Source organism: Schistocerca nitens, chromosome 10 (assembly GCF_023898315.1).
Source record: "Schistocerca nitens isolate TAMUIC-IGC-003100 chromosome 10, iqSchNite1.1, whole genome shotgun sequence".
Taxonomy (NCBI): domain Eukaryota; kingdom Metazoa; phylum Arthropoda; class Insecta; order Orthoptera; family Acrididae; genus Schistocerca; species Schistocerca nitens.
Genome location: NC_064623.1, coordinates 200,191,048 through 200,216,670, shown reverse-complemented (window position 1 = coordinate 200,216,670; position 25,623 = coordinate 200,191,048). Strand labels below are relative to the sequence as shown.

The 25,623-nt window shown below is 47.3% G+C and overlaps 1 protein-coding gene across 1 annotated transcript in view; it reads right to left on the bottom strand.

Moving 5' to 3' along the window:
• Nucleotides 1-545: 545 nt before the first annotated feature.
• The window catches only part of LOC126209994 (collagen alpha-1(X) chain-like), a 50,769-nt gene continuing 25,691 nt past the window's right edge, over nucleotides 546-25,623 (bottom strand). Inside the window, exons 3-4 of the mRNA XM_049939103.1 lie at nucleotides 14,944-15,578; nucleotides 546-1,220 (exon numbers count right to left, since the gene is read on the bottom strand). Of these exons, the coding sequence (XP_049795060.1) occupies nucleotides 546-1,220; nucleotides 14,944-15,578 (1,310 nt within the window). The remainder of the gene's footprint in view (nucleotides 1,221-14,943; nucleotides 15,579-25,623) is intronic.

Sequence of the window (25,623 nt, the reverse complement as noted above, 5' to 3'; positions counted from 1 at the left end):
TCGTATTTCCTTACTTCCTTGCTTCGTATTTCCTTACTTCCTTGCTTCGTATTTCCTTACTTCCTTGCTTCGTATTTCCTTACTTCCTTGCTTCGTATTTCCTTACTTCCTTGCTTCGTATTTCCTTACTTCCTTGCTTCGTATTTCCTTACTTCCTTGCTTCGTATTTCCTTACTTCCTTGCTTCGTATTTCCTTACTTCCTTGCTTGCTTCCGTCCGTCCTTCCTTCTTTTTTCCTTACTTCCGTCCTTCTCTTTTCCTTACCCCTTCTCTTTTCCTTACCCCTTCTCTTTTCCTTTCCCCTTCTCTTTTCCTTTCCCCTTCTCTTTTCCTTTCCCCTTCTCTTTTCCTTTCCCCTTCTCTTTTCCTTTCCCCTTCTCTTTTCCTTTCCCCTTCTCTTTTCCTTTCCCCTTCTCTTTTCCTTTCCCCTTCTCTTTTCCTTTCCCCTTCTCTTTTCCTTTCCCCTTCTCTTTTCATTTCCCCTTCTCTTTTCCTTTCCCCTTCTCTTTTCCTTTCCCCTTCTCTTTTCATTTCCCCTTCTCTTTTCATTTCCCCTTCTCTTTTCCTTTCCCCTTCTCTTTTCCTTTCCCCTTCTCTTTTCCTTTCCCCTTCTCTTTTCCTTTCCCCTTCTCTTTTCCTTTCCCCTTCTCTTTTCCTTTCCCCTTCTCTTTTCCTCTCACCTTCTCTTTTCCTCTCACCTTCTCTTTTCCTCTCACCTTCTCTTTTCCTCTCACCTTCTCTTTTCCTCTCACCTTCTCTTTTCCTCTCACCTTCTCTTTTCCTCTCACCTTCTCTTTTCCTCTCACCTTCTCTTTTCCTCTCACCTTCTCTTTTCCTCTCACCTTCTCTTTTCCTCTCACCTTCTCTTTTCCTCTCACCTTCTCTTTTCCTCTCACCTTCTCTTTTCCTCTCACCTTCTCTTTTCCTCTCACCTTCTCTTTTCCTCTCACCTTCTCTTTTCCTCTCACCTTCTCTTTTCCTCTCACCTTCTCTTTTCCTCTCACCTTCTCTTTTCCTCTCACCTTCTCTTTTCCTCTCACCTTCTCTTTTCCTCTCACCTTCTCTTTTCCTCTCACCTTCTCTTTTCCTCTCACCTTCTCTTTTCCTCTCACCTTCTCTTTTCCTCTCACCTTCTCTTTTCCTCTCACCTTCTCTTTTCCTCTCACCTTCTCTTTTCCTCTCACCTTCTCTTTTCCTCTCACCTTCTCTTTTCCTCTCACCTTCTCTTTTCCTCTCACCTTCTCTTTTCCTCTCACCTTCTCTCTGTTGTGGCGTTTTAGACCTCTCCTCTTTCCTTTCCCTTTCTTTGTTTTTTCCCTTTCTCTTTTTTCCTCCATTTGTGTGTCTGAAGGTCGACACACGATCTCCATGCATAGCTTGTGACTGGGTAAAGCGTAATTCCCCACCCCGGGTAGACAGGTAGGACACGTACGTACCCCCTGGTAACAGCCAGGCACAGGGAGGGGTGATTACCCGAGCTGATACCTTCCGAAAGTGCTGATTGTTCCCTGTCAGTTTCTCGGGAGGTGTGACCTGAGGTGTGAACAATCACCTAAGGCGGGAGTGCCCTCAGACAGGGACCCCCACAAGGGAGGAGCGCGCCATCTGAAATGCCGGTAATCATGGGGGGTTCTTCCGCAATGGTTTCCTCAGCTTCTACTATGTCTGCTCACAAGCGTAAGTTCAATGAGTCTCAGCCACAGACAGTTCTTCCATCGTTGCCACAGTTCCTTGTTGTTTCTCGGTCTGACGAAGGTAACGACTTCTCCATAGTCAACCCTTTCATTATTCAGAAAGGCGTCGATGCAATTGCAGGTCCTGTGAAGTCTTGTTCCAGATTACGAAATGGCACCTTGTTGTTAGAAACAGTCGGTGCCCCCCAGGCACAAAAATTGCTGTGTACTTCACTGGTACACACCTTCCCTGTCTGGGTGGAACCGCACCGTACCTTAAATTCCTCGCGTGGAGTCGTTTATACACGCTCCCTCGATGGATTGTCTGACGAAGAAATTGAGCACTACCTGTCTGACCAGGGCGTAACGGCTGTTCATAGAGTTATGAAAAGGGTTGACACAAACATCATTCCAACCCGCACTTTCATCTTGACATTTGACAAAGTTCAACTCCCATCGAAAATCAAAGCAGGCTATGAGATGATTTCCGTTCGCCCTTACGTCCCAAACCCTTCGCGTTGCTATTGGTGTCAGTGGTTCCATCATACCAGCCAGTTCTGTTCCAATCCGGCCAAATGTGTTAAGAGTGGTAAGGATGCCCATGACGGTGCTTGTCCACCTCCATCCCCTCGTGGCATCAACTGTATGGGTGACCACACTGCTTCCTCTAGAGATTGCCCCATTTTTAAAGACGAAAAGCTCATTCAGGAAATCAGAGTGAAGGAATAGGTGTCGACCTTTGCTGCTCGAAAATTATTCGCAAGTTGAAAGCCCACTGTGCCTCAGACAGGTAAATACAGTACTGTCCTTGCCTCTCCTCGGCCAACAAAGGAGGCGGCCACGCAGACTTGCGACCTTACCTTTAGTGCCATAGTCGTCAGATCGGCCAGCGCAAAGATCGCCCGTTCAACCTCCCCACTTTCGCCTGCCCACTCTACGGCTCACCCTTCGTCGGGTTCTGCTAAATCTCGAGCCCACAAGTCAGACACCAATACTTTGAAAAAAGAGCCTACTCGTGAAGATTTTTTACGTACCCCAATTTCACAACCATCGATTCCTCCTTCATCTAAACATCCTGTTTCCAAGAAGGCTAATAAGAAAGAGTTCCTCTCCTTCTCCGCCACGGCGTGTCTCATCTACAGCACCACCTGGCGGTAACCACCCTCGGCCGTCTTCTGTGTCGCCGAGGCGCCCTACTGGCGGCCGATCAACCGGCCGATCGCTGGTGGCAGGAGCTGCTCCTGAACAACCTATGGATCAGGATCTTCTGCCTTCGGCTGAATGCCGTTCCACGCTGTCGGTCGCAAGCTCCGAGCAGTCGTTGAGTTGAGGGCAACCTCGGTCACATTCTTCCATTTTCTGTCCACCCTATGTCCATTATCCATTGGAATATCTGCGGCATTCGAGCCAATCGGGATGAATTGTCGATCCTCTTAAGATCCTACTCGGCGGTCATCTTCTGTCTTCAGGAAACAAAGCTGGCACTCCAGCACATGGAAGACTCGTGCTTCTTCTCCATGATACTCTCCATCATCAACCAATCCCGTTAAACACTACCTTCCAAGCTGTCGCCGTCGTTCCCTTTCTGGAACACCTTCTCTCTCTGTACTGTATACATTCCATTGTCCACACCAATGGCACGAGCTGATCTCCTTCATCTTCTTCAATGCCCACAACCCGCTTTGGGGATCTCCACATCCTTGTCCGCGTGGCTCACTACTGATAGACGTCTTCCACCAAGCGGATCTTGTCTGCCTCCACACTGGGGACCCTACATTTTCGTCTGCCTCCACGACAAATTTCTCTCATTTGCACCTTTCGGTCGGTACTGTTCCGCTAGCTCGGCGCTTTGAATGGTTCGCCCTTGCTGATACACACTCCAGTGACCACTTTCCATGTGTCCTTCGATTGCAGCCACAACTGCCATATATGCGCCCGCGACACTGGAAGTTTGCCCAAGCCGATTGGACACTTTTTTCGTCTCTAGCGACATTCGACGACCGTCACTTTCCCAGCGTCGACGATGAGGTCACACATATTACCGACGTTATTCTTACAGCTGCGGAACATTCAATACCACGCACCTCCGAATTGCCCCGGCGCCCCCCAGTTCCTTGGTGGAACGAGGCATGCCGTGACGCAATACGTGAGCGGCGACGTGCTCTTCACGTTTTCACACCATCCTAGTTTGGCCAACTGTATCCGCTATAAGCAGTTCCGTGCGAGATGCTGTCGCGTCATCCGCGACAGCAAAAAGGCAAGCTGGGACTACTTTACTAGCCCATTTAACACCTTCAATCCCTCCTCGGAAGTCTGGTGTCGGATTCGACGGTTATCTGGCCTCACTGTCGCGCATGAGACATTAGTGGACCCCGTCGCAATTTCTAACTCATTGGGTCAACACTTTGCTGAGATTTCGAGCTCTTCGAATTACCCGCCAGCGTTTCTCCCGAACAAACGTGCAGCGGATGTGCGACCCCTTCCTTTCTCCTCTCAAAATCGCGAAAGCTACAATACTGTTTTCTCCATGCGGGAACTCCAACATGCACTCTTTTCTTCTCGCTACTCCGCCCCAGGACCGGATGGTATCCACGTCCAAATGTTGCTGCAATTATCAACCCATAGTCTGCGTTACCTCCATCACCTCTATAATCGAATTTGGACCAACAGTACTTCTCCCAGACGATGGCGGGAAGCTATCGTCGTTCCTGTTCCGAAACTTGGAAAGGACAAACATCTCCCCTCCAACTATCGCCCCATTTCTCTCACGAGTAGTGTCTGTAAGGTTTTGGAGCGTATGGTGAATTACCGTTTAGCGTGGTGGCTGGAATCCCGCAGTCTTCTAACACCTGCCCAATGTGGATTCCGAAAGCATCGTTCTGCAGTTGACCATCTTGTTGCTCTCTCCACTTATATCATGAACAATTTTCTCCGGAAACGCCAAATGGTAGCAATATTTTTTGATCTGGAGAGAGCATACGATACCTGTTGGAGGACAGGCATCCTCCGCACTCTGTTCTCTTGGGGCTTTCGAGATCGGCTACCCCTTTTTCTTCGCGAATTTATGGCAGAGCGCACATTTAGGGTGCGGGTGAACACTACTCTCTCCCGTACTTTCTCCCAAGAAAACGGGGTACCCCAGGGCTCCGTGCTGAGTGTTGTACTGTTTGCCATTGCCATAAATCCAATTATGGATTGTCTCCTTCCTGATGTCTCGGGCTCCCTCTTTGTGGACGATTTTGCGATCTACTACAGCTCTCAACGGACCAGCCTTCTTGAACGACGTCTTCAAGGCTCTCTCGATCGCCTCCACTCATGGAGCATCGAAACCGGCTTCCGTTTCTCTCCCAGTAAGACCGTTTGTGTTAATTTTTGGCGACGTAAGGAGTTTCTTCCGCCCTCCTTACATCTAGGTCCTGTCAAACTTCCGTTTTCAAACGTCGCTAAATTCTTGGGTCTCATGTTTGACAGAAAACTGTGCTGGTCCTCCCACGTTTCCTATCTTTCGGCTCGCTGTCTGCGATCCCTTAACACCCTCCGTGTCCAGAATGGTACCTCCTGGGGAGCGGACCGAGTGGTCCTTCTCCGCCTCTATCGCGCCTTAGTGCGCTCGAAATTGGACTATGGAAGCATAGTCTACTCCTCTGCTCGGTCGTCTATTCATCGGCGTCTCGACTCTCTCCACCACCGTGGATTACGTTTAGTGTCTGGAGCTTTTTACACCAGCCCTGTGGAAAGCCTTTATGCTGAGACTGCTGAGCCTCTGCTGTCCAATCGGCGAGCAGTCCTTCTGAGTCGTTATGCTAGCCATCTGTCTTCCATGCCTGCTAATCCAGCCCATGACCTTTTTTTCGACGCCTCCTTTGATGTCGGGTATGCAGGCCGCCCTTCCTCCCTACTACCCCCGGGAGTCCGCTTCCGTCAACTGCTCCATTCTCTTTCCTTCCGCTTGCCTAAAACCTTCGTGACAACTTGGGGTACAGCACCGCCTTGGCTCTGTCCCCGGATTTGCCTGCTCCGTGACCTTTGTCGATTTCCCAAGGATGGTACCCCTTCACTTGTTTATCGTCGGGCATTTGCTGCTCTATGTGCACAAATGACGGACGCCACATTTATTTACACCGACGGCTCGAAAACATCGTTAGGTGTAGGGAGTGCCTAAATTGTTGGCGACACCACAAATCACTTTCGGCTTCCCGACCAGTGTTCGGTGTATACTGCGGAGCTTTACGCTGTTCTCCAGGCTGTCCACTACATTCGCCGCCATCAGCGGATACAGTACGTTATCTGCTCAGATTCTCTCAGCTCTCTCCTCAGTCTCCAAGCTCTTTACCCTGTGCACCCTCTAGTCCACCGGATTCAGGACTGTCTGCGCTTGCTCCATCTGGGGGGCATCTCGGTGGCGTTCCTCTGGCTCCCGGGACACGCTGGTATCTGTGGAAATGAGGCGGCCGATATAGTGGCCAAGGCTGCAGTATCTCTTCTTCGACCAGCTATTCAATAGATTCCCTTCACCGATCTACGGAGCGTTTTATGTCGTCGTGTTGTTCATTTATGGCACGCGCATTGGTCGACACTTCCCCATAATAAATTGCGGGACGTGAAAGCTCTTCCTTGTGCTTGGACCTCTTCCTCCCGAACGCGTCGTCGGGAGGAGGTAATTTTAACTAGACTCCGGATAGGGCACCATCTTTTAAGTGGGGTTCCTCTTCCATTCTGTCCCCACTGCTCTCAGCTGTGGACGGTAAGACATCTTTTAATTGAGTGCCCCTATTTTAATCCATTACGCTCCCGTCTACTATCGCCTGATATATCGTTGATTTTAGCAGATGACACGCGCTCAGCCGACCGCGTTCTCAAGTTTATTAGTGCCAGTGAAATGACGTCAGTCATTTGAAGCTTTTTTTTGGGGACAACCAATCCCTTTCTGTAGTGGATTTTTAGCCTTCCTTCTGCTTTTAGTTTCTCCAATTTTATGATTCGTTCCCATTGCTGCTGGTTTTCAATTTCGGTTTTTTACTGTTTCCTAAGTCACGGACCGGGCGCTAATGACCATAGCAGTTTTGCGCCCTAAAACCAAAACAAAACAAACAAAACAAAAAACGTGTACAGTAAATAGTCTAATTTTGTTTTCGGAGTTCCTAAGGCAGATAAAAGGATGAGGCTGAAGAATATTTCTAGGTTATTCACTAATACTGATTCTTGTACTTTCAGAAGTTGACTTTTGTGGAATAATTTGTATCTATCTTTTGAAGAGTATGGCTCTCATCAGTCAAGGAAATCTGTGACGATATGTGCCATCCTTCTGTGTATATATTGAGAATCAGCTGAACAAATGGCCTGGTCCCTCATACTTCAACAGTTGCCTAAGATTGGCCATACACACGAATTGGAGTCATCCACCTGTGATGGAGCTAATACAATTTGTATCCCTACAAATTAATGCCTCAGTTTATTGATTATAATATTGAATCATTGATAATGTAGTAATAGGGTAGGGTACTTTCTTATTTTTTGAGATGCTTAGTTTTACATTTCTGTACATCAAATATTGGTACCAGTCTGCTACACTTGGATTTTTTTCCACATCCGGTTGCTTATTCCTGCAACTTCTTTCCTGACGATAATTAATCACTGATAAGTGTCATCTGTGAAAAGTCTGAGGTTGCTATTTGTACTGTTGGTCAGCTTGCTAACATAAAACAAGAATGATGAGGGTTCCAACACTCTCCTTTTGTGCAAGCCAGGGGCTACTTTTACTTGGTTTGATAAGTCTCCTTCCAAAATTTCATTGTTCATTTACCTATTGCATCAATTTATCATATGATTGAATGCTCATATAGATTTTTCATTAAAGTCACCTTCTTAAGCTCTGCAACAATTATCACAAAAGTGTCTACTATCCAATGGGCAAGTAATAAATTTGTCTTTTAGTACTACACTCAGATTTGCTTGAACCAAGTGTGCTAACCTATGGAATGTGGAGACAGATAGTTCCTTTTTACACTCATGTCAAACGGCCTCTTCCAGCTAGTGTCAGTGGTGTTGGGGAATGGAAATGAAGTGGGAAGGTAGAGGCAGACGAAAGAACACACTGCGTATACTGTCCAAATGCTGTCTTGGCTTGCTGTCTATTGTTTGACACCACATCTGTATGGTAACAGTTAATCTTCTCTCATATCCCTAATAAATAGTATGATATGTAACCTCTTCTGTTAAAATCAAGTGGTTTGCAGAGTATAAATGTAGATGTATTGCAGTATTTCTGATAGTGATTTGCACTCAAATTTTGTTCATTTACATTTATTAAAGTCCCGAACTTTTGTTCTTTCAGGAAAGGAGGTCTTCCGATTCATCAGATTTTCGAAGAAAGAGGAGGAGATCTGATGATGCAGGTAAGCTGTTTACATCCCACTGCAATCTGTTTGTTGTGAGAATTGTGTAAAATTTGGTCTTCCAGATTGTGATTCTCCATTACATACATGCCTCCTGCCACCCACCTGATAATTCAACTACTGTCTCAGAAAGAAACAAGCATAAACGTTGTAAAAAGTCCATATTGGCCATTTCATTTAGTGACTGTTTGCCTTAAAGGAATCTGAGGTCACTATAAGTGGAAAAAAGATAGCAGAATTTTCTAGAGCACAGGAATTCACTTTCATGTTTGGCATTTAATAATTCGTTCATCTAAAGTCACCCTTGGTAGTCTATATATTTGCTGGTGGTTACTTGACACCATTCCTTGTTGATTTGCCCGTCTAATAACACTATCTATACACTACATCTAAATCTATACTCTGCGAGCAACTGTGAAATTCATGGCAGACGGTGCATCCCATTGTACCAGTTATTAGGGTTTTTACTTGTTCCATTCACATACAGAGCTCAAGAAGAATAATTGTTTTCATGTCTCCATGCATGCTTTAATCAATTTAACCTTCTCCTTGCAATCCCTGTGGGAGCAATACATCAAGGGGTTGTAGTACATTCTGAGTGTCATCATTTGAATCCAGTTCCTTATACTTCACAAGTAAGCTTTCTTAGGATAATTTGTCCATCTTCAAGAGTCTGCTACTTCAGTTTTGTCAGCATCTCTGTGACACTCCCACAGATTAAACAAACCTGTGATTATTTGTGCCACTAGTCTCTGTACATGGTGAGTATCACCTGTTGGCCCTAATTGATGTGGGTCCCATACACATCAGTAATATTCTTGCATGGGTTACGAGAGTGATTTGCCAGCAATCTCCTTTGTAGACTGATTGCATTTCCCTAGTATACTACCAATAAACTGAAATCTGCTAGCAGCATTACTCACAACAGAAATTCTGACTATTGATGTGATAGTCATAGGACGTTAAGTTTTTCATTTTGTGAAGTGCTCAGTATTTCATTTCTCAACATTTAAAACAAGATGCCATTTTCTTGCACCAGCTCTAAATCTGGACATGATGAAACTGAAGATTGTCACTAATGTCGCACTGTACTTCATTACAATGAGGTGACAATTCATAGGATAGTGATACGCACGTATATAGATGGCGGTAGTATTGCTTATGCAGGGTATAAAAGGCCAGTGCATTGGCTGAGCTGAGCTGTCGTTTTTGCTCAAGTGGTTCATGTGAAATGGCATAAGGCATGATTGTGAGCATGACAGTAAGAGACTTCAAACACCGATTGCAGTTGGAGCTAGACATGAGTCATTCCATTTTGGAAATCATTTAGGGAATCAATATTAAAAGATAGTGTCAAGAGCACGCTGAAATACCAGGTTTCAGGCTTTATCTTGCACCGTGGACAACATGGCAAACAGCCTTCACTTAATAAGAGAGCAGCACAGAGTTGTCATTGCTGACACAGGCAACACTGTGTGAAATAACTGCAGAAATCAATGTGGGATGTGTGACAAATGCACCCATTAGGACATTAATTAGCTATGCCAGCAGATTACTGATTAGGACATGTTTGCTAACAGCATGGTGTGGCCTGCAGCACCCCTCCTGGGCTAGTGACACTAGATAATTGGAAAACTGTGGCCTGGTCAGATGAGTCCAGAATTCAGTTGGTAATAGCATATGGTAGTATTATTATGTGATGCAGACTCCACAAATCCATGGATCCAAGTTGTCAACTAGGAACTGTGAAAGCTGATGGTGGCTCCGTGATAGTGGAATGGGTTCTCTGGTCCAACTGAACCAATTATTGATTGGAGATGGATTTGTTTGGCTACTTGGAGACCATCTGCAGTCATTTATGGACTTCATATTCCAATACAATAATAGAATTTTTATGGATGACAGTGTGCCATGTTAAACATTTTGGTCAATTTTAATGAAGGATTTTTCCACCAATATTGTCAGACATGAACCCCATTGAACATTTATGGGGCATAGAGAGGTCATTTCATGCCTAAAATCTTGCACTGGCAACCCTTAGATTTATGGATGGCTATAGAAGAAACATGGCTCAGTATTTCTGCAGGGGTTTCTAATGACTTGTCGAATGATGCTATGTCGAGTTGCTGCACTATACCAGACAAAGTAAGTCTGACGCAACAGTAGGAGTAATCCCATGACATTTGTCATGTTACAGCTAAATGTATCACCTGCAAAAAAATGAGAGATCACTGCTAGTAACGTCTACAAGGTCATTAATATAAAAACATAGAGCCCCAACTAACTTCCCTGTGCCACACCCAAAGTTACCTCAACATCTGTTCGTGACACAAGCCATGTCCTCCCTTCAAAAGAAGTTAATCCAGTCAAATCTTTTGCGTGATATCCCCTTATGATTGTACTTTGGTAACAATCAGATGCAAGTTAAGGTTCAGGTGAGTGTTACCAGAATGTGTGTGATTGGCATGGAGATCATTCTGCTAGGGGTACCTCATTATATTTGAGCTGAGAATATGTTTTAACATTCTACAACAAATCAATGTCATGAATATTGGACATAAGTTTTGTGGACCAATTCTACTACCCTTCTTCTAGACAGGTGTGACATAGACTTCTGGGCACTGTTTTTTCTTCCTGGGGTATATGATTGATGATAGTAAAGAGGGGACTAATTCAGCTCCAAATTCAGTATAGTATCATCAATGGATTCCACTAGGCCTGGAGCTTCATTCAATTTTAATAATGTAAGCTCTTATTCAACACCACTGACACCAGTACTTATTTCCCTCATCTTTTTATTGGTAAGTGGACAAAGATTCTTTCCAGATCAAATTTTCCTTTTCGTTATATTCTTGACACTCGAATTAAATTTAACTTTTCCAAAAATAACTCACTGCACCAGTGACCCAAATCACTGCCTTGAGTTACATATAACCCAGAGGCTCAGTTCAGAAGAAAAAGCTTTGATTCATGTGGAAGACATGAGGACCCAATTATTTGTCAAAGAAAATTTTTTGAAATGGGAATTTTGCAGCCAAGTGTGATATATCATGGAAGAAGATCCGTAATATCTACTGTCATCTCAACACACAGCTTTTCATAGCCAACTTTTGCAGTTCAGTGGGCAGTCGTTTTGCTGGTTTGTGTCCACAGAATGGGACTGGCTGCTCATGTCACACACCAACTTACCTAATAACCAGTGTTCAGCTTCCTGTGTCAGAATGACAACTGTAAACTTTCATGAAGGATGAATGCCTGTGAGTTCCTGGTGCTCAGAGTGGGCTGTTTGAATGTGTGTCAAAATTACAGTTGCGAAAACTCTCTGTACTGCATGAGCTGAGGTGCCCTGACCACCCAAATCTCCTTGTTGTGCACTAGGCCCTCCTCTCTGTATTGTAATTATTGCCTCTGCTTTTCTGTGATAACTGGCAGTTCTTTCCTCTATAATCATATAATGCTCTTCTGTGCTGAATTCTTACAGAGCATGTTTTGCAAGTTCATACCACCAAAAGTTTGTACACCATTAAGATTTGTAGTGTGGCATATTAGACTGCTCAAGGGTAATTTTTAATTCCAGAATGGTGTTGCGTGTTGCTGAACTACAGATTACTTGTACTGACAGTATGTTCAGTTAGATAGCTGCCATCACCTCTTACTCAGCATGGTCACACTGACATTGTACATGAAGTGACTCGCAATTCCTCTTTATATCCTGAAGACCTTGGTAAGGACATGATAGATGAGCACTCTACTCCCAAACATATCTCGTGTACCACTCGTGACTCTAATCCTTCAGTCACTTGTTAAGGAATGTTCCCAGTATTACCACAGACAGGACAACTTAACTGCATTCCTAGTCTTGGCTCTGGCATCTTCTCTCTTTCCGAAAGTGGAAATTTGCCACCTGACATATTAAGTAACCTGGTCCATTGTTATGTCATACTTCCTCCCAGTCCCTTTCCACATCAATCATCTGCCTGTGGAAGAACCAAATGCAAGGCTAGCCATATGCAGCAACACAACTGATAATATTACAGCTCCTTCAGAGGAATTTACCATGCTCCAGAGTCATCTCACCCTATCAGAGGCAGGGCCATCCATAAAATCAAAATGTATTCCAGCTCTACTGTAACTTCTGTATGATATTTTACCTGAACTGGCACATGATGACCATCTCAAATCGCAGTGAAGAGCACAATTGACTACCCATGGGCAGAATGTGCTGCCAAGAAAGAGATGCTCAGCTACTACCTGGCTTCATGACCCACAGCATATGGGTTCCCAGCATTCCCACTTCACCACTGCCATTGTCTCCAATATCAGATTATCTGATTGAAGTTCATGGGAGTTGCCTTATATCATACCTTTGTCCCACAAGCCTCAATCATCACTTGCTCCTGTCCCATGGACACAGACATATCCACCCCTGCCCTGTTTCTTGTATTTCATTCTCTTCACTTAAACTTTCTCTCCAACTTCGTCCTTCCATTTTCTGCCCCCCCACCACACTTTGTCCCATCACACTCATCCACACTAAGCTGTGTACCACATGCGACTTCCCCGCTCTGCCAATGGCTGGGGCACATATGGGCTGTTCCATTTCGATTTGGAAAACAGGAAACATTATTTTTTGTGTGAGTTCATTTTAGTGTAACCTAACATGGACATTGAGTTAATCTTCTACAAACTCACAGCTGTCATAAGTAGACACTTTGTTTCTTTGAATCACAGTTACTATAATAAAAAAAACACATTATTCTAAGACTTCTCTGAACATGTTTGAAGTGAAATTCTCAAACACAATTCAAAATGAAAGTAATATTGTATAGTTTTGGTATTTTTGTGCTAGTTAAAGAACTTACGTAAATTTAATTTTCAATACAGTTAATCTTTTTCTGAAAACGAGATTTAACTTGGAATCAAAAGTACTTTGTGCCATTCAGCATTGATATAAAAAAAAAAGTATTAATGAACATTTTGTGGTACCTTCAATGGAGAGTTACAGGAAAAAAATTGAAATAGATGCAAAACCTGATGGTTGCGCTATGCCATATTACAAAACACCCATGAATCATGATGCCATTGTTGATAGACTGCTAATCGTTTCACAGTGTGAAGATGCTGACAACTGGGATGCTATGACCATGAATAAAAGACTGTTTTTGTTCCCATGAACCAAGGCTGGGCAGGATGAGCAGGAAAGAAAGGAAAGTCAGGGAGTACAAGACCATGGACAAACTGACCTACACTGAGGCTAAGAGAAAATTTGAACACCTACTTCCTGTACATATGGCATTGTCTTACGCCACCAGTACAACAGTTCTGGCATGATCAGCTCCGACAACCCAGGTCACCTCTCAGAGCCGGAAGACTACACCTACACCTGCCCCTGCGATGGTGGGAGAATTTTCTTCCATGTTGATCCTGCACCACCTACTTTAGGAGCAACCCCCCCCCCCCCCCCACAACCATCAGGGACATCTGTCCCCAATTCTAAGCCAGAGAAGTGTAAGTCTTCTTCAGTTTCTTTCGCTAGGATGGGGTCCTGTGGGTCACTCCCTTCCCAGCTCTCTTCTAGTGGGAAAGATGACACCCACCAGTGGCTGAAAAGCCCAAAAGCAGCAGGTCATATGGCTTCAGTCCCAGAGACTGAGCAAGTGAAGTCCTCCCGGCCAGAGGAACCCAAGGAGCAGCTAGAGAATTCCAACAAGAAGCCTCCTAATGCCAAGGAAATTGCAGTGGCACCCACACCATCGCTACCTACAAGCTGTGTGACTGAGGATGGGATGGAAAATTTCGGCGTATGCTGAGGACCTAGATCTCGCCATACCCTCACGCTACAGATGTAGACTGTGCAGGCCATAAATCGGTGGCAGCAGGTGACTATGAGGCGTAAACTGCCTCATTAAATGTTGCTTCCCAGTCTCATGTCATCCTCCAGTGGAATTGCAGCAGTTTTTTCAACCGGATGGCTGAGCTATGGTGACCGTTAAGCTTTACACCTGCTATCTGCATTGCCCTCCAGGAAAACCTGGTTCCCAGCAATGTGGACGCCTGTACTAAGTGGCTACAAGGGATATTAAAAGAACTGTAGCGACTGTAATACTGTCTGGTGGAGTTTGCGTCTATGTCCTAAACTCATTCTGTAGTGACACTGTGCCCTTTCACACCCCTCTTGAAGCTATGGCTGTCAGAATAAGGACGATCCAGGAAATAACTATCTGTAATATATATCTTCCTCCAGAGGGTGCAGTACCCTTGAATGCATTAGCTGCACTGATTGCTCAACTCCTTAAACCTTTCCTACTTTTGGGATATTTTAATGCCAATAACCACTTGTCAGGTGGTACCAAGATTACTGGCCGAGGCAGAGATGTCGAAACTTTACTGTCGCAATTCGACCTCTGCCTCTTAAATACTGGGACCACCACACATTTCAGTGTGCCTCATGTTAGTTACTCGGCCATTGATTTATCAATTTGGAGCCCAGGACTTCTCCCATCTATCCACTGGAGAGCGTATGACGACCTATGTGGTAGTGACCACTTCCCCATCTTCCTGTCACTGCCCCAGTGTCAGGCACATGGACGCCTGCCCGAATTGGCTTAGATCGAGGTGAAGTGGGGAGCTTTCGCCTCTGTCACTGCTGAATCTCCCCCACATGGTAACATTGATGTGATGGTTGAGTAGATGGCTAGCATAATTGTTTCTGCGGCAGAAAAAACAAACACTCGCTCTTTAGGGTGCCCAAAGTGTAAGGAAGATCGTTGGTGGTCGCTGGAAATCGCTGAAGCAATTAAAGAGAGTTGGCGAGCTCTACAGCGGCATAAGCGGCACCCTTCCCTGGAGCACCACACAGCCTTTAAATGTCGCACTTTGCCGGGCACTTTGCCGGGCACTTTGCCGGGCACTTTGCCGGGCACTTTGCCGGGCACTTTGCCGGGCACTTTGCCGGGCACTTTGCCGGGCACTTTGCCGGGCACTTTGCCGGGCACTTTGCCGGGCACTTTGCCGGGCACTTTGCCGGGCACTTTGCCGGGCACTTTGCCGGGCACTTTGCCGGGCACTTTGCCGGGCACTTTGCCGGGCACTTTGCCGGGCACTTTGCCGGGCACTTTGCCGGGCACTTTGCCGGGCACTTTGCCGGGCACTTTGCCGGGCACTTTGCCGGGCACTTTGCCGGGCACTTTGCCGGGCACTTTGCCGGGCACTTTGCCGGGCACTTTGCCGGGCACTTTGCCGGGCACTTTGCCGGGCACTTTGCCGGGCACTTTGCCGGGCACTTTGCCGGGCACTTTGCCGGGCACTTTGCCGGGCACTTTGCCGGGCACTTTGCCGGGCACTTTGCCGGGCACTTTGCCGGGCACTTTGCCGGGCACTTTGCCGGGCACTTTGCCGGGCACTTTGCCGGGCACTTTGCCGGGCACTTTGCCGGGCACTTTGCCGGGCACTTTGCCGGGCACTTTGCCGGGCACTTTGCCGGGCACTTTGCCGGGCACTTTGCCGGGCACTTTGCCGGGCACTGCCTCAGAGAATTACCCCCCAGCCTTTTGCACACTCAAACGGCAGCTGGAAGGGAACGCCCCCTTTCACTACACGCAGGAGTGTATCCTACAACACCCAATTTACGGAGTGGGAGCTCCCCGGTGCCCTTGCACATTGCCCCAACACAGCTCCTGGGTCTGATCGGATCCACAGCCAGATGATAAAACCTCTCATCTGACTACAAGCGACATCTTCCAGTCATCTTCAACCAGATTTGGTGCGATGGTGTCTTTCTGTCGCAATGTCGGAACAGCACTATCATTCTGGTGCTCAATCCTGGTAAAAACCTGCTTGATGTGGATAGCTATTGCTCCATCAGCCTCACCAACGTTCTTTGTAAGATGCTGGAACATATGGTATGTCGGCAGTTGGGTTGGGTTCTGGAGTCACGTGGCCATTAACGGTCTAGCAGCAGCTGTCGGGCCCTCAGACTCACCTTCTCTATATGCAGACGACTTTCGCATTTCGTACTGCTGCTCCAGTACTATTGTTGCTGAACGGCCTCTCCAGGGGACCATCCATAAGGCGCAGTCACGGGCTCCAGCCCACAGCTTCCAGTTTTCACCCGCAAAGTCGTGGGTCATGCACTCCTGTCGGAGTTGTATCATTGACCTGGAACCTGCACTTTACCTTACTGACGATCCACTCACTGTAGTGGTGACATATCAGTTTCTAGGATTGGTTTTCAATGCTCGATTCACTTGGCTCCCTCACTTTTGTCAGCTTAAGCAGAAGTGCTGGCAGCACCTCCATTCCCCCTGTTGCCTGAGCAACACTATTTGGGATGCAGATCGCTGTACACTGCTGCAGCTCTACTGAGCCCTTGCCCAATCCCGAATTGACTAACGGCGTGTGGTTCATGGTTCTGAAACGACTTTAGCATTGCAATTACTCGACCCTGTGCGCCACTGTGGGGTTTGATTAGAGGCAGGAGCTTTTAGAATGAGTCCGGTGACAACTATACTGGTGGAGGCTGGTGTCCCTCCACTGCAGATCAGACGTGCGCAACTGCTCACCAGTTACATAGCACACATTCATTGTTGCCCTGACCATCGGAATTACCGTCTCCTTTTCCCACCCGTGGTGGTCCATCTCCCACATCAGTGGCCCAGATCGAGTCCAACGTTGGTGGTTTGCGTGCGGTCCCTTCTCTCTGAACTGGAGTCCTTCCCTTTACCACCTCTACTTGCGGTCCATTCACGTATACCTCCCCCCCCCCCCCCCGGGGGTCCACAACTCTTTTGTGGATACGTGCGTGGCGAGCACAGGGCCCCGAGCCATTGCAGCCTTCTTCCTCTCCCGGGCTGCATTTCCTTTCCCTTCCCCTCCTTTCCCTCCATGCTCCTTTCCCCTCGCCCTCTCCTCTCCCTCTATTGGTGTCCTTGCTTATGTTGGCCCCCGCTATCCTCCTGGTTCTGTTGGTTTTACACTCCGGCTTTGTTGCGTAATCATCTCCTCCTTTTGGCATTCCTTGGTCCCCCTCTGGGGTTTGACCTCCATTACAAAATTTCTCCTCCGTAGTGTGAGCCATTTGGGAAAGAGCACCTTACCTAGTGTCTCCGATGTGCGCCCTCCTAGTACATTCCACCTTTTCTTTCACGTCGTCTGATGCTACGGTGCATAGCCAGCACAGTAGCCAGCCTGTGTGGTGGGGTCGCTATGTACCCTTTTCGTTGAGCCCCCTGAACACACAGGGATCACACTTCTGATATCTGAGCTGTGACCTCCTCATGCATGCCTTGGAGTGGTTGCTCGTCATTCTGGAGCATCGGAACTCCCGGCAATGACCGCCGTGCCAGACAGCCCTTGCTGTGGCTGGGTGGCGCCTGTGAGGAGAGCCCCTGATCGGAGTGGGTGGTATCAGGGCGGACGCTATGCAGATGAAACGCATATGGGTCCAAAACTCTGGCCGTTCTTCTGCGGCCGTCTCTCTGCGTGGTACTGATTCCTCAAGTGCTGCTTCTCTTGCCCCTTCGGCCTTCCCTTCCATGGCTACCCCCTGGGAAGAGGGTCAGGCCCGTCGTCTAGGGGCAAAACATTTCCCCTGTTATCTAGTTTGCACCAGGACTGATGGAGATACTTTCACCAGTGTCAAACCTCTATTCTTTGTGGAACACATTGAAGACAAGTTTGGTGAAGTGGACTCCCTGAGCAAGATGCGGTCGGGTTCGTTGCTGATACAAACTGCTTCAGCTGCTCAATCTGTGGCCCTTCGTGCCTGTACCCATCTTGGCACAATTCCTGTGTCCATTACCCTCACCAGTCTCTAAATATGGTACAAGGTGTGATTTTTCACGGGGACCTCATCTTTCAGACTGATGAGGAACTTCGGGACAATCTCGGACGGCGGGGTGTTCACTTTGTTCGGCGTGTTCAGAAGGGTCCTAATGATAATCGTATTGATACTGGTGCCTTTATCCTGGCCTTTGAAGGGGATACCCTTCCTGAGAAAGTTAAGATTATGGTCTATCGCTGTGATGTGAAGCCGTACATCCGCCCTCCTATGAGGTGTTTTAAGTGCTTGCGTTTTGGCCACATGTCTTCTTGCTGTTCCCAGGACCCTCTCTGTGGTGACTGTGGACGTCCACTCCATGAGGGGAGTCCCTGTGTTCCCCCTCCTGTATGTGTAAATTGTCACGGTAGTCATTCTCCACGTTCATCAGATTGCCCAGTATATAAGAAAGAAAAAACGATACAGGAGTATAAGTCCCTCGATCGTTTAAGCTACACAGAGGCCCGTAAGAAATATGCACGACTGCACCCTGTGTCCATGACATCCCCGGACCCCTCTCCTCCCCCCCTCCCCTGCGGCTCCCACACCTTCTCCTATGGGCTCTGCTCCCCCTCCCCAGCCGGAGAAGTGTCCCACTCCTTCGGCGTGTGCTGGTCAAGTGCGCCTCTCCCGGGATGCCCCTTCCCGGCACCTTCCAGGTCAAAGGTCTGCTGCCACGCGGCGACGGCGAGAGCCGCGGTCTGTCGGCCCCCAGATCTTGCTGCAGCTGGCTCCTTTATGCCACATAGCCCTCCTCGATCTCAATCCGAAAAGAAGAAGAAACATAAGTCCCGGGACAAAGAGCCTCTGGTGTCACCGGAGGTCCCTTCCCCGACTTCACAACCGGATTCTGACCTGTCGTTCATGGATGTCGCCCCCTCCTTGTCGGTGACGGGTGGGGACCCGGCGGTATGACTGGATTTAGCGTGTTCAGCCCTCATTTAAACCATCGTTCTGTGGTTCTCCAATGGAACTGTAATGGATACTATCGTCACCTTCCGGAATTGCAATCCCTTCTTTCGTCCTACTCTGCAGCTTGTGTGGTTCTCCAGGAATCTCATTTTACTGATGCTCACTCACCGACCCTCAGTGGGTTCCGTGTTTTCTGTCGAAATCGGGTCGGACCCTTGCTGGCTTCTGGTGGCGTTTGTACGTTGGTCCGTACAGACATTGCTAGCACGTGGATTCCTCTCCAAACTACATTGGAAGCGGTTGCTGTTAGGGTCCACTTACTCTGCAGTCACAGTTTGCAATCTTTATCTCCCTCCTGACAGGACTCCTACACCTGCTGCCTTAACCACCCTTCTTCAGCAACTTCCTCCTCCTTGGGGATTTTAATGCTCATCATCCTTTGTGGGGCAGTGCCTTTCCATCTAGACGAGGTCTTGTTATAGACCAATTTATTGCAGACCACGACCTGTGCCTTCTTAATGATGGCTCCCCTGCTCATTTCAGTGCCGGTGATGGTACCTTTTCTGCCATTCATATTTCTCTTTCTTCTCCCTCTCTCCTCCCTTCATTACACTGGTCGCCAAACGACGACCTTTGTGATAGTGACCATTTCCCGTTGATTATCACGCTCCCTTCCCGCTGCCCGATGGACAGGTTACCTCGTTGGTCTTTCCACCGTGCCGATTGGCCTCTATACACTGCACAGGTCGAGTTTTTCCCCTATTTGTCAGGTTGTATTGATGATGTCCTACGTGACGTGTTTGACGCGATTGTTCGCGCTGCTAACCTTGCTGTCCAGCGCTCATCTGGGCCACTTTGTCGCCGGCAAGTCCCGTGGTGGAGTACGGCCATTGCCATTGCCATCCGTGATCGCCGTCGAGCTTTGCAACACTTGAAGAGGCACCCATCCGTCGCCAGCCTTACTACCTTTAAAGGCCTCTGTGCTAAAGCCCGTTATTTAATCAAACAGGGTAACCGGATATGTTGGGAACGGTTCCTTTCTTCCCTTGGTTCTACTGTCCCTCTGTCACGGGTATGGGCTACACTTCGTTGTCTCCAAGGTTGCCATCGGCAGTCCACCCTCCCAGCCCTTCACCTCCCAGATGGCATTTGTACGGACCCATTAGTTCTTGCAGAACATCTTGCAACCCATTTTGCAGTGGCGTCAGCGTCAGCCTCCTATCCAGCTGCTTTCTTTCATCAAAAACAGCTGGCTGAAGCTTCCACCATATGTTTCACCGCTTGTGAGTCAGAATCTTACAACGAACCTTTTACTGAATGGGAATTTCTTTCTGCTCTATCTTCTTCTCATGATACGGCCCCTGGCCCGGATTCCATTCATAACCAACTGCTTCAACATCTCAGTGCTCCACAACGGCAACATCTTCTTCGGGTGTTTAACCGTATCTGGCTCCAGGGTGACTTACCTTCTCAGTGGAGGGATAGCATTGTGGTTCCTGTCCTTAAGCCTGGTAAGAACCCCCTATCTGTTGACAGCTATCGGCCAATTAGTTTGACCAATGTTGTTTGTAAGTTACTTGAACGGATGGTAGCCCGTCGGCTCAATTGGGTCCTCGAATCTCGGGATCTATTGTCGCCTTACCAGTGTGGCCTCCGAGAAGGATGGTCTCCGATCGATCATTTACTTCGCTTGGAATCCGCAGTTCGGCAGGCTTTTTCCCAGTGCCGCCATTTGGTTGCAGTGTTTTTTGACCTTCGCAAGGCCTATGACACGGCCTGGCGCCGTCACATCTTACTTACCCTTCATCAGTGGGGTCTTCGGGGCTCACTCCCGATTTTTATCCGCCAGTTCCTGATCCATCGGTCATTCAGAGTTCGAGTTGGTACTGCTTTTAGTTCTCCACGGACCCAGGAGACGGGCATCCCACAGGGTTCTGTCCTCAGTGTCCTTCTTTTCCTCATTGCTATCGATGGACTTGTGGCCTCTGTCGGTCCCTTGGTCGCCCCTGCCCTGTATGTGGATGATCTCTGCATTTGGGTTAGTTCCTCCTCGATGGCATCTGCAGAGCAGCAGCTCCAGGTAGCTATACGGCGTGCCTCTGCATGGACCCTCTCACATGGGTTTCAATTCTCTCCTTTAAAATCGCGAGTGGTCCACTTCTGTCGCCGGTTACGATCCACCCTGATCCAGAGCTCTATCTCGCTGCCCAACGATTGCCTGCGGTCCCACAGTTTTGTTTCCTGCGTCTTCTTTTCGACAACAAGCTCACTTGGCTGCCCCATATCAGACTCCTGAAGGTAGGATGTTTCCGTAAACTCAATGTCCTTCGCTTCCTTGCCGACTCCTCTTGGGGTGCGGACCGTTCCCTCCTCCTCCGTCTTTATCGTGCTCTAGTTCTGTCTCGTTTGGACTATGGTTGTCAAGTTTATGGTTCAGCTGCTCCTTCCACACTGCACGTGCTGGATCCAGTCCACCATCGTGGTATCCGTATGGCCACCGGTGCCTTCCCTACTAGCCCTGTTGATAGTCTCCTGGTTGAAGCTGGGATCCCTCCCCTTTCTGTTCGGCGGTACCAGCTTCTGGTGTCTTATGCACTCACTATCCGTTCCTCTCCCACTCATCCTTCCTATTCTATCCTGTTCCCAGACCATGGACGTCACCCACCCGACTCCCGCCCTCGGGCGGGTTTACTGGTTGGGCTGCGCCTTGCGTCTCTTTGCCGTGATTTTCAGCTTCCTTCTTTGTCCTGTCTTCCTCGCTCCCTCCCCTCCACCCCTCCTTGATTAGTTCCTCGCCCTCGACTTCGGATGGATCTCCGCCGCGGTCCGAAAGATTCCATCCCCCCGGTGGTGTTCCATTCCTTTTTCCGCCAAATTTTGTGGGAGTTTCGGGATGCTGTTGTTTTTTACACTGATGTCTCTAAATCTGCTGATCGTGTTGGGTATACCTTCACGTCCTCTGTTGGAACGAAGTCATCTGCTGCCACCTACATGTGGGGTGTTTACTGCGGAATTGATGGCAATTTCGCAGGCCCTTACCTTTATTAAACAGTCCCAACACAACCGCGTTTTGTTATGCACGGACTTGATGAGTGGCCTTCTTGCTATTGACTGGTGTTTTTCGCGCCATCCCTTGGTCTGTGCCATCCATGACCATCTCGCTGATATTCACCGTGCTGCTTGTTTCATTGACTTCCTTTGGATCCCTGGACATGTGGGTATCCCGGGAAATGAGCTCGCTGATCGTTTGGCTGGGGGAGCAGTTACTTACCCTCCGTTTTCTGTAACCCCTCCAGCAGCGGATTTACGGCTTCACATCAAATCCCACTTCGCACAGTCATAGGCCAATTCTTGGGAGGCTACTCCCCTGTCTAATAAACTTCGTGCAGTTAAGGTGGCACCAGGCCCGTGGCGTTCTTCCTTTCGCCTCTCCCGAAAGGACTCTACCACACTGTGTCGTCTCCGCATTGGCCATACGAGGCTGACCCATGGTTTTCTTTTGCGTGATGAGCCACCCCCACTATGTGGTTGTGGAGCCTTCCAGTCAGTAGCCCACATTTTGGTTGAATGCCCCCTTCTTTTGGCTCTGCGTGCTAAGTACAGACTCCCCCGCACTTTACCTTTGATGTTGGCTGACTATTCCCGGATGGTCTCTCTGGTTCTCGGTTTCCTCCGGGAGAGTGGTTTTTATTCTCAGTTTTAAGGTTTTTAACCTCTCTGGTGTTGGGGCAGGGCGGTGACTGTTTGGGTGTCTCCCACTGTAAGCAGTGTTTGGAGATTCCCGATTCCCCTCTCTGACAGACATCCTCTTTTCTTCTCCTTTTACTCTATTTTTACCCTTTTTTTCCGGCTTGGTTAGTCTTTTTATTCCCATACGTACTTTCTACATTCTAGCAGTTGTACCTTTTCGTCACAGGTGGTCTTTCCTATGCTGCTTCAGCATAGTGTTCGTTCTCTTGCTGACTTCCCCCTTTTTGTTTTTTTACCAATGACAACATGACTGCCCTTTTACGTTTTTTACCTTTTTCCGTTTTATTTTTCTGACTATACTGAGATGTCCCATTAGCGGAATGGAGCCTATCTGAAACAAGGGACTGATGACCTTGCTGTTTGGTCCTTAAACCTCAAGCAACCAACCAACCAACCAACCAACCAACCAACCAACCAACGTATACCTCCATGGTGTATGCCTTGACCACAGCTTCATCTGGACATTTTGCATGGCCCTAAGGACTCAATTAACCCCGCCGCTCTCCGCTGCCACTTCCTCTCGATTCTTGACGAGTTAGGGGGCTCTGAAGTGGTTTACACCAACAGCTCAATGGCTGATGGTCACGTAGGCTTCACATATGTCCATGGAGGACATGTTGAGCAGCACTCCTTGCCAGTTCACTGCAGTGTTTTCACTGCAGTGCTGGCGACCATGTATCGTGCTCCTGAGTACATCCACTCGTGCCCTGCCGAGTCATTTCTCCTGCGTAGTGACTCACTGAGCAGCCAGCAAGCTATTGACCAGTGCTACCCTCTCCATCCTCTGGTAGTGTCCATTCAGGAGTCCATCTATTCCCTGGAACAGTCCCACCAATCCGTGGTGTTTGTGTGGACCCCAGGACACGTCGGAATCCCTGGCAACGAAATTGCCGACAAGCTGGCCAAACAGGTGACGCAGAAATCACTTCTGGAGATCAGCATCTCTGAAGCTGACCTGCGTTCTGTCTTACACTGCATGGGTTTTCCGGCTTTGTGTGATGGAATAGCATAACAGCACACACAACAAAACTGTGTGTCATTAAGGAGACAATGAATGTGTGGAAGTTATCCATGCAGGCCTCTCACAGGGATGCAGTTGTCTGCTGGCTCCTCATTGGCCAAACGTGGCTAACGCATGGTTACCTTCTCTGTTGTGAGGACCCACCTCAGTGTCGCTGTGGCTCCCAAATGACAGTCGTCCCTCTTGCTTGACTGCCCACTTTTAGCCACTCTGCGGTAGACTTCTAACTTTTCCAGCATGCTGTCTTCAGTGTTCTGTGACAATGCCTCCACATCAGCTTTAGTTTTAAGTTTTGTCCATGAGAGTGGGTTTTATACTTCTATGTAGGTTTTAGCACATGTCCTTCATACCTCAGTGTCCTCCAACCTAATGGTTTTAGGGTGGAGGTTTTAATGTATTGTGGTGTGTCTGACTCTCCCTTTTTATTCTTGTGGTTAGCAAGCCACTGTAATCTGCTTTACTCCCTTCTGTTTCTAGCTTCTCTCTTTTCTTGTTCTCTTTTGTTCCTTTTAGTATTCGTTGCCTTTCCTTTGTTCTTGTGGCTTTTCCTTTATTTCCGTTTTGTGTTATATGTTTCGTCCATTTTATTCTCACCCTTGTGGCATTGTTTTATTAGGAACAAATAAGTGACCTTGTAGTTTGGTCCCTTATCCCACCTGTAAATCAACTATCATCTGTCTCATACATATTCACACCAGATGGAATAGTTCTGTTTCATTACGGCTGCTCTCCCAAGGCTGTTAGTAGTTACGACAAGATGTTGTCCACTCCATGAACCTTGTTTTGACTCAGATCCTTCCGGTTCTTGATGTATCATATCTCCCATCTCATCTTTGTCCACATCCTCTTCCATTTCTATAACATTGCCCTCAGGTTGATGTCCTATGTACAGACCATCTATATACTCTCAGCTTTTTCTTCATTATTTAAAAATTGCTGTCTATCTCGGTTCTTCATATTCATACTTCTGCTTCTGTTACCTCTAAAGGCCTCTTCAGTATCCCCTAGTGACATCTGCTTCTGAATCCTTAAATTTGGACTGTAGCCTTTCTTGCTTAGCAATTTGTTACTGCCTGTCACTCATTGACTTTTTATTCACTTTTGCATGCTTCATTTGCTGCATTTTTATATTTTTCAACAACTGAATTCTGATCTCCTGTGTTGTCAAATGACTTCTACTGAGCCTTTTCTTTTCACATAATTGGTCCTCTTCTGCCTTCATAATTCCAGCTCTCAAAGCTACCTATTGCTCTGTTACTGCGGTAATGGGCAATATCATTGGCTTTGGGGCCATTCTTGTGTAGGCAGAGGTTAGCAGAGGGTCACAGTTCTTAAATGATAGCATGCAATAGTTTAATTTGCATTTCAAGAAAGTTATAAATTGTTACAAAAAATTCTGACTGTATTGGGAGGACTCACAAAAACCACTGGTGGGCTGCTATTAGCCCACACTTGTCTTATTGTGTTCCTTTTCTCCTGGTATTGTCAGTCATTGCATAATGCTCCCTCCATTACTTGCAGCAACCTCTGGCTCTTTCAGCTTATTCAGGTAATATGTCCTCCTACCTTTTTGACATTGCTTAAATTTTAATCTACAATATATAACCATACATCATGATCATTCTGCATTGCACCTTGATATATCTTTGAATTTGGACACAGATTTCTAATTCTCTTCTCCCAAAATCGTATAATCAAAATGAAACCTTGTGGTGGCTGCAAATCTTCTGTGTGTGTAACCTTCTTTCATGATTCTTAAACCAAGTGTTACTGATGATTAAATTGTTCTGTGCAAAATTGTACCAGGCAGCTTCCTCTTTCATTCCTTTTCCCAGTCCACATTCCTCTACTATATGTCCTCTTTCTTTTCCTACTATTGAATTTCCAACCGCTGTCACAATTAAATTTCTGTGTTCCTTAACTATCCAAATATTGTATTTTGTCTCACCACATTCAATTTCTCCATATGCAGAGCCAGCTGTATTGTAAACTTGTACCACAGCTGTGGGTTTTGGCTTCACATATCTTGGCTGCAATAATGTTACAGTGTTGTTC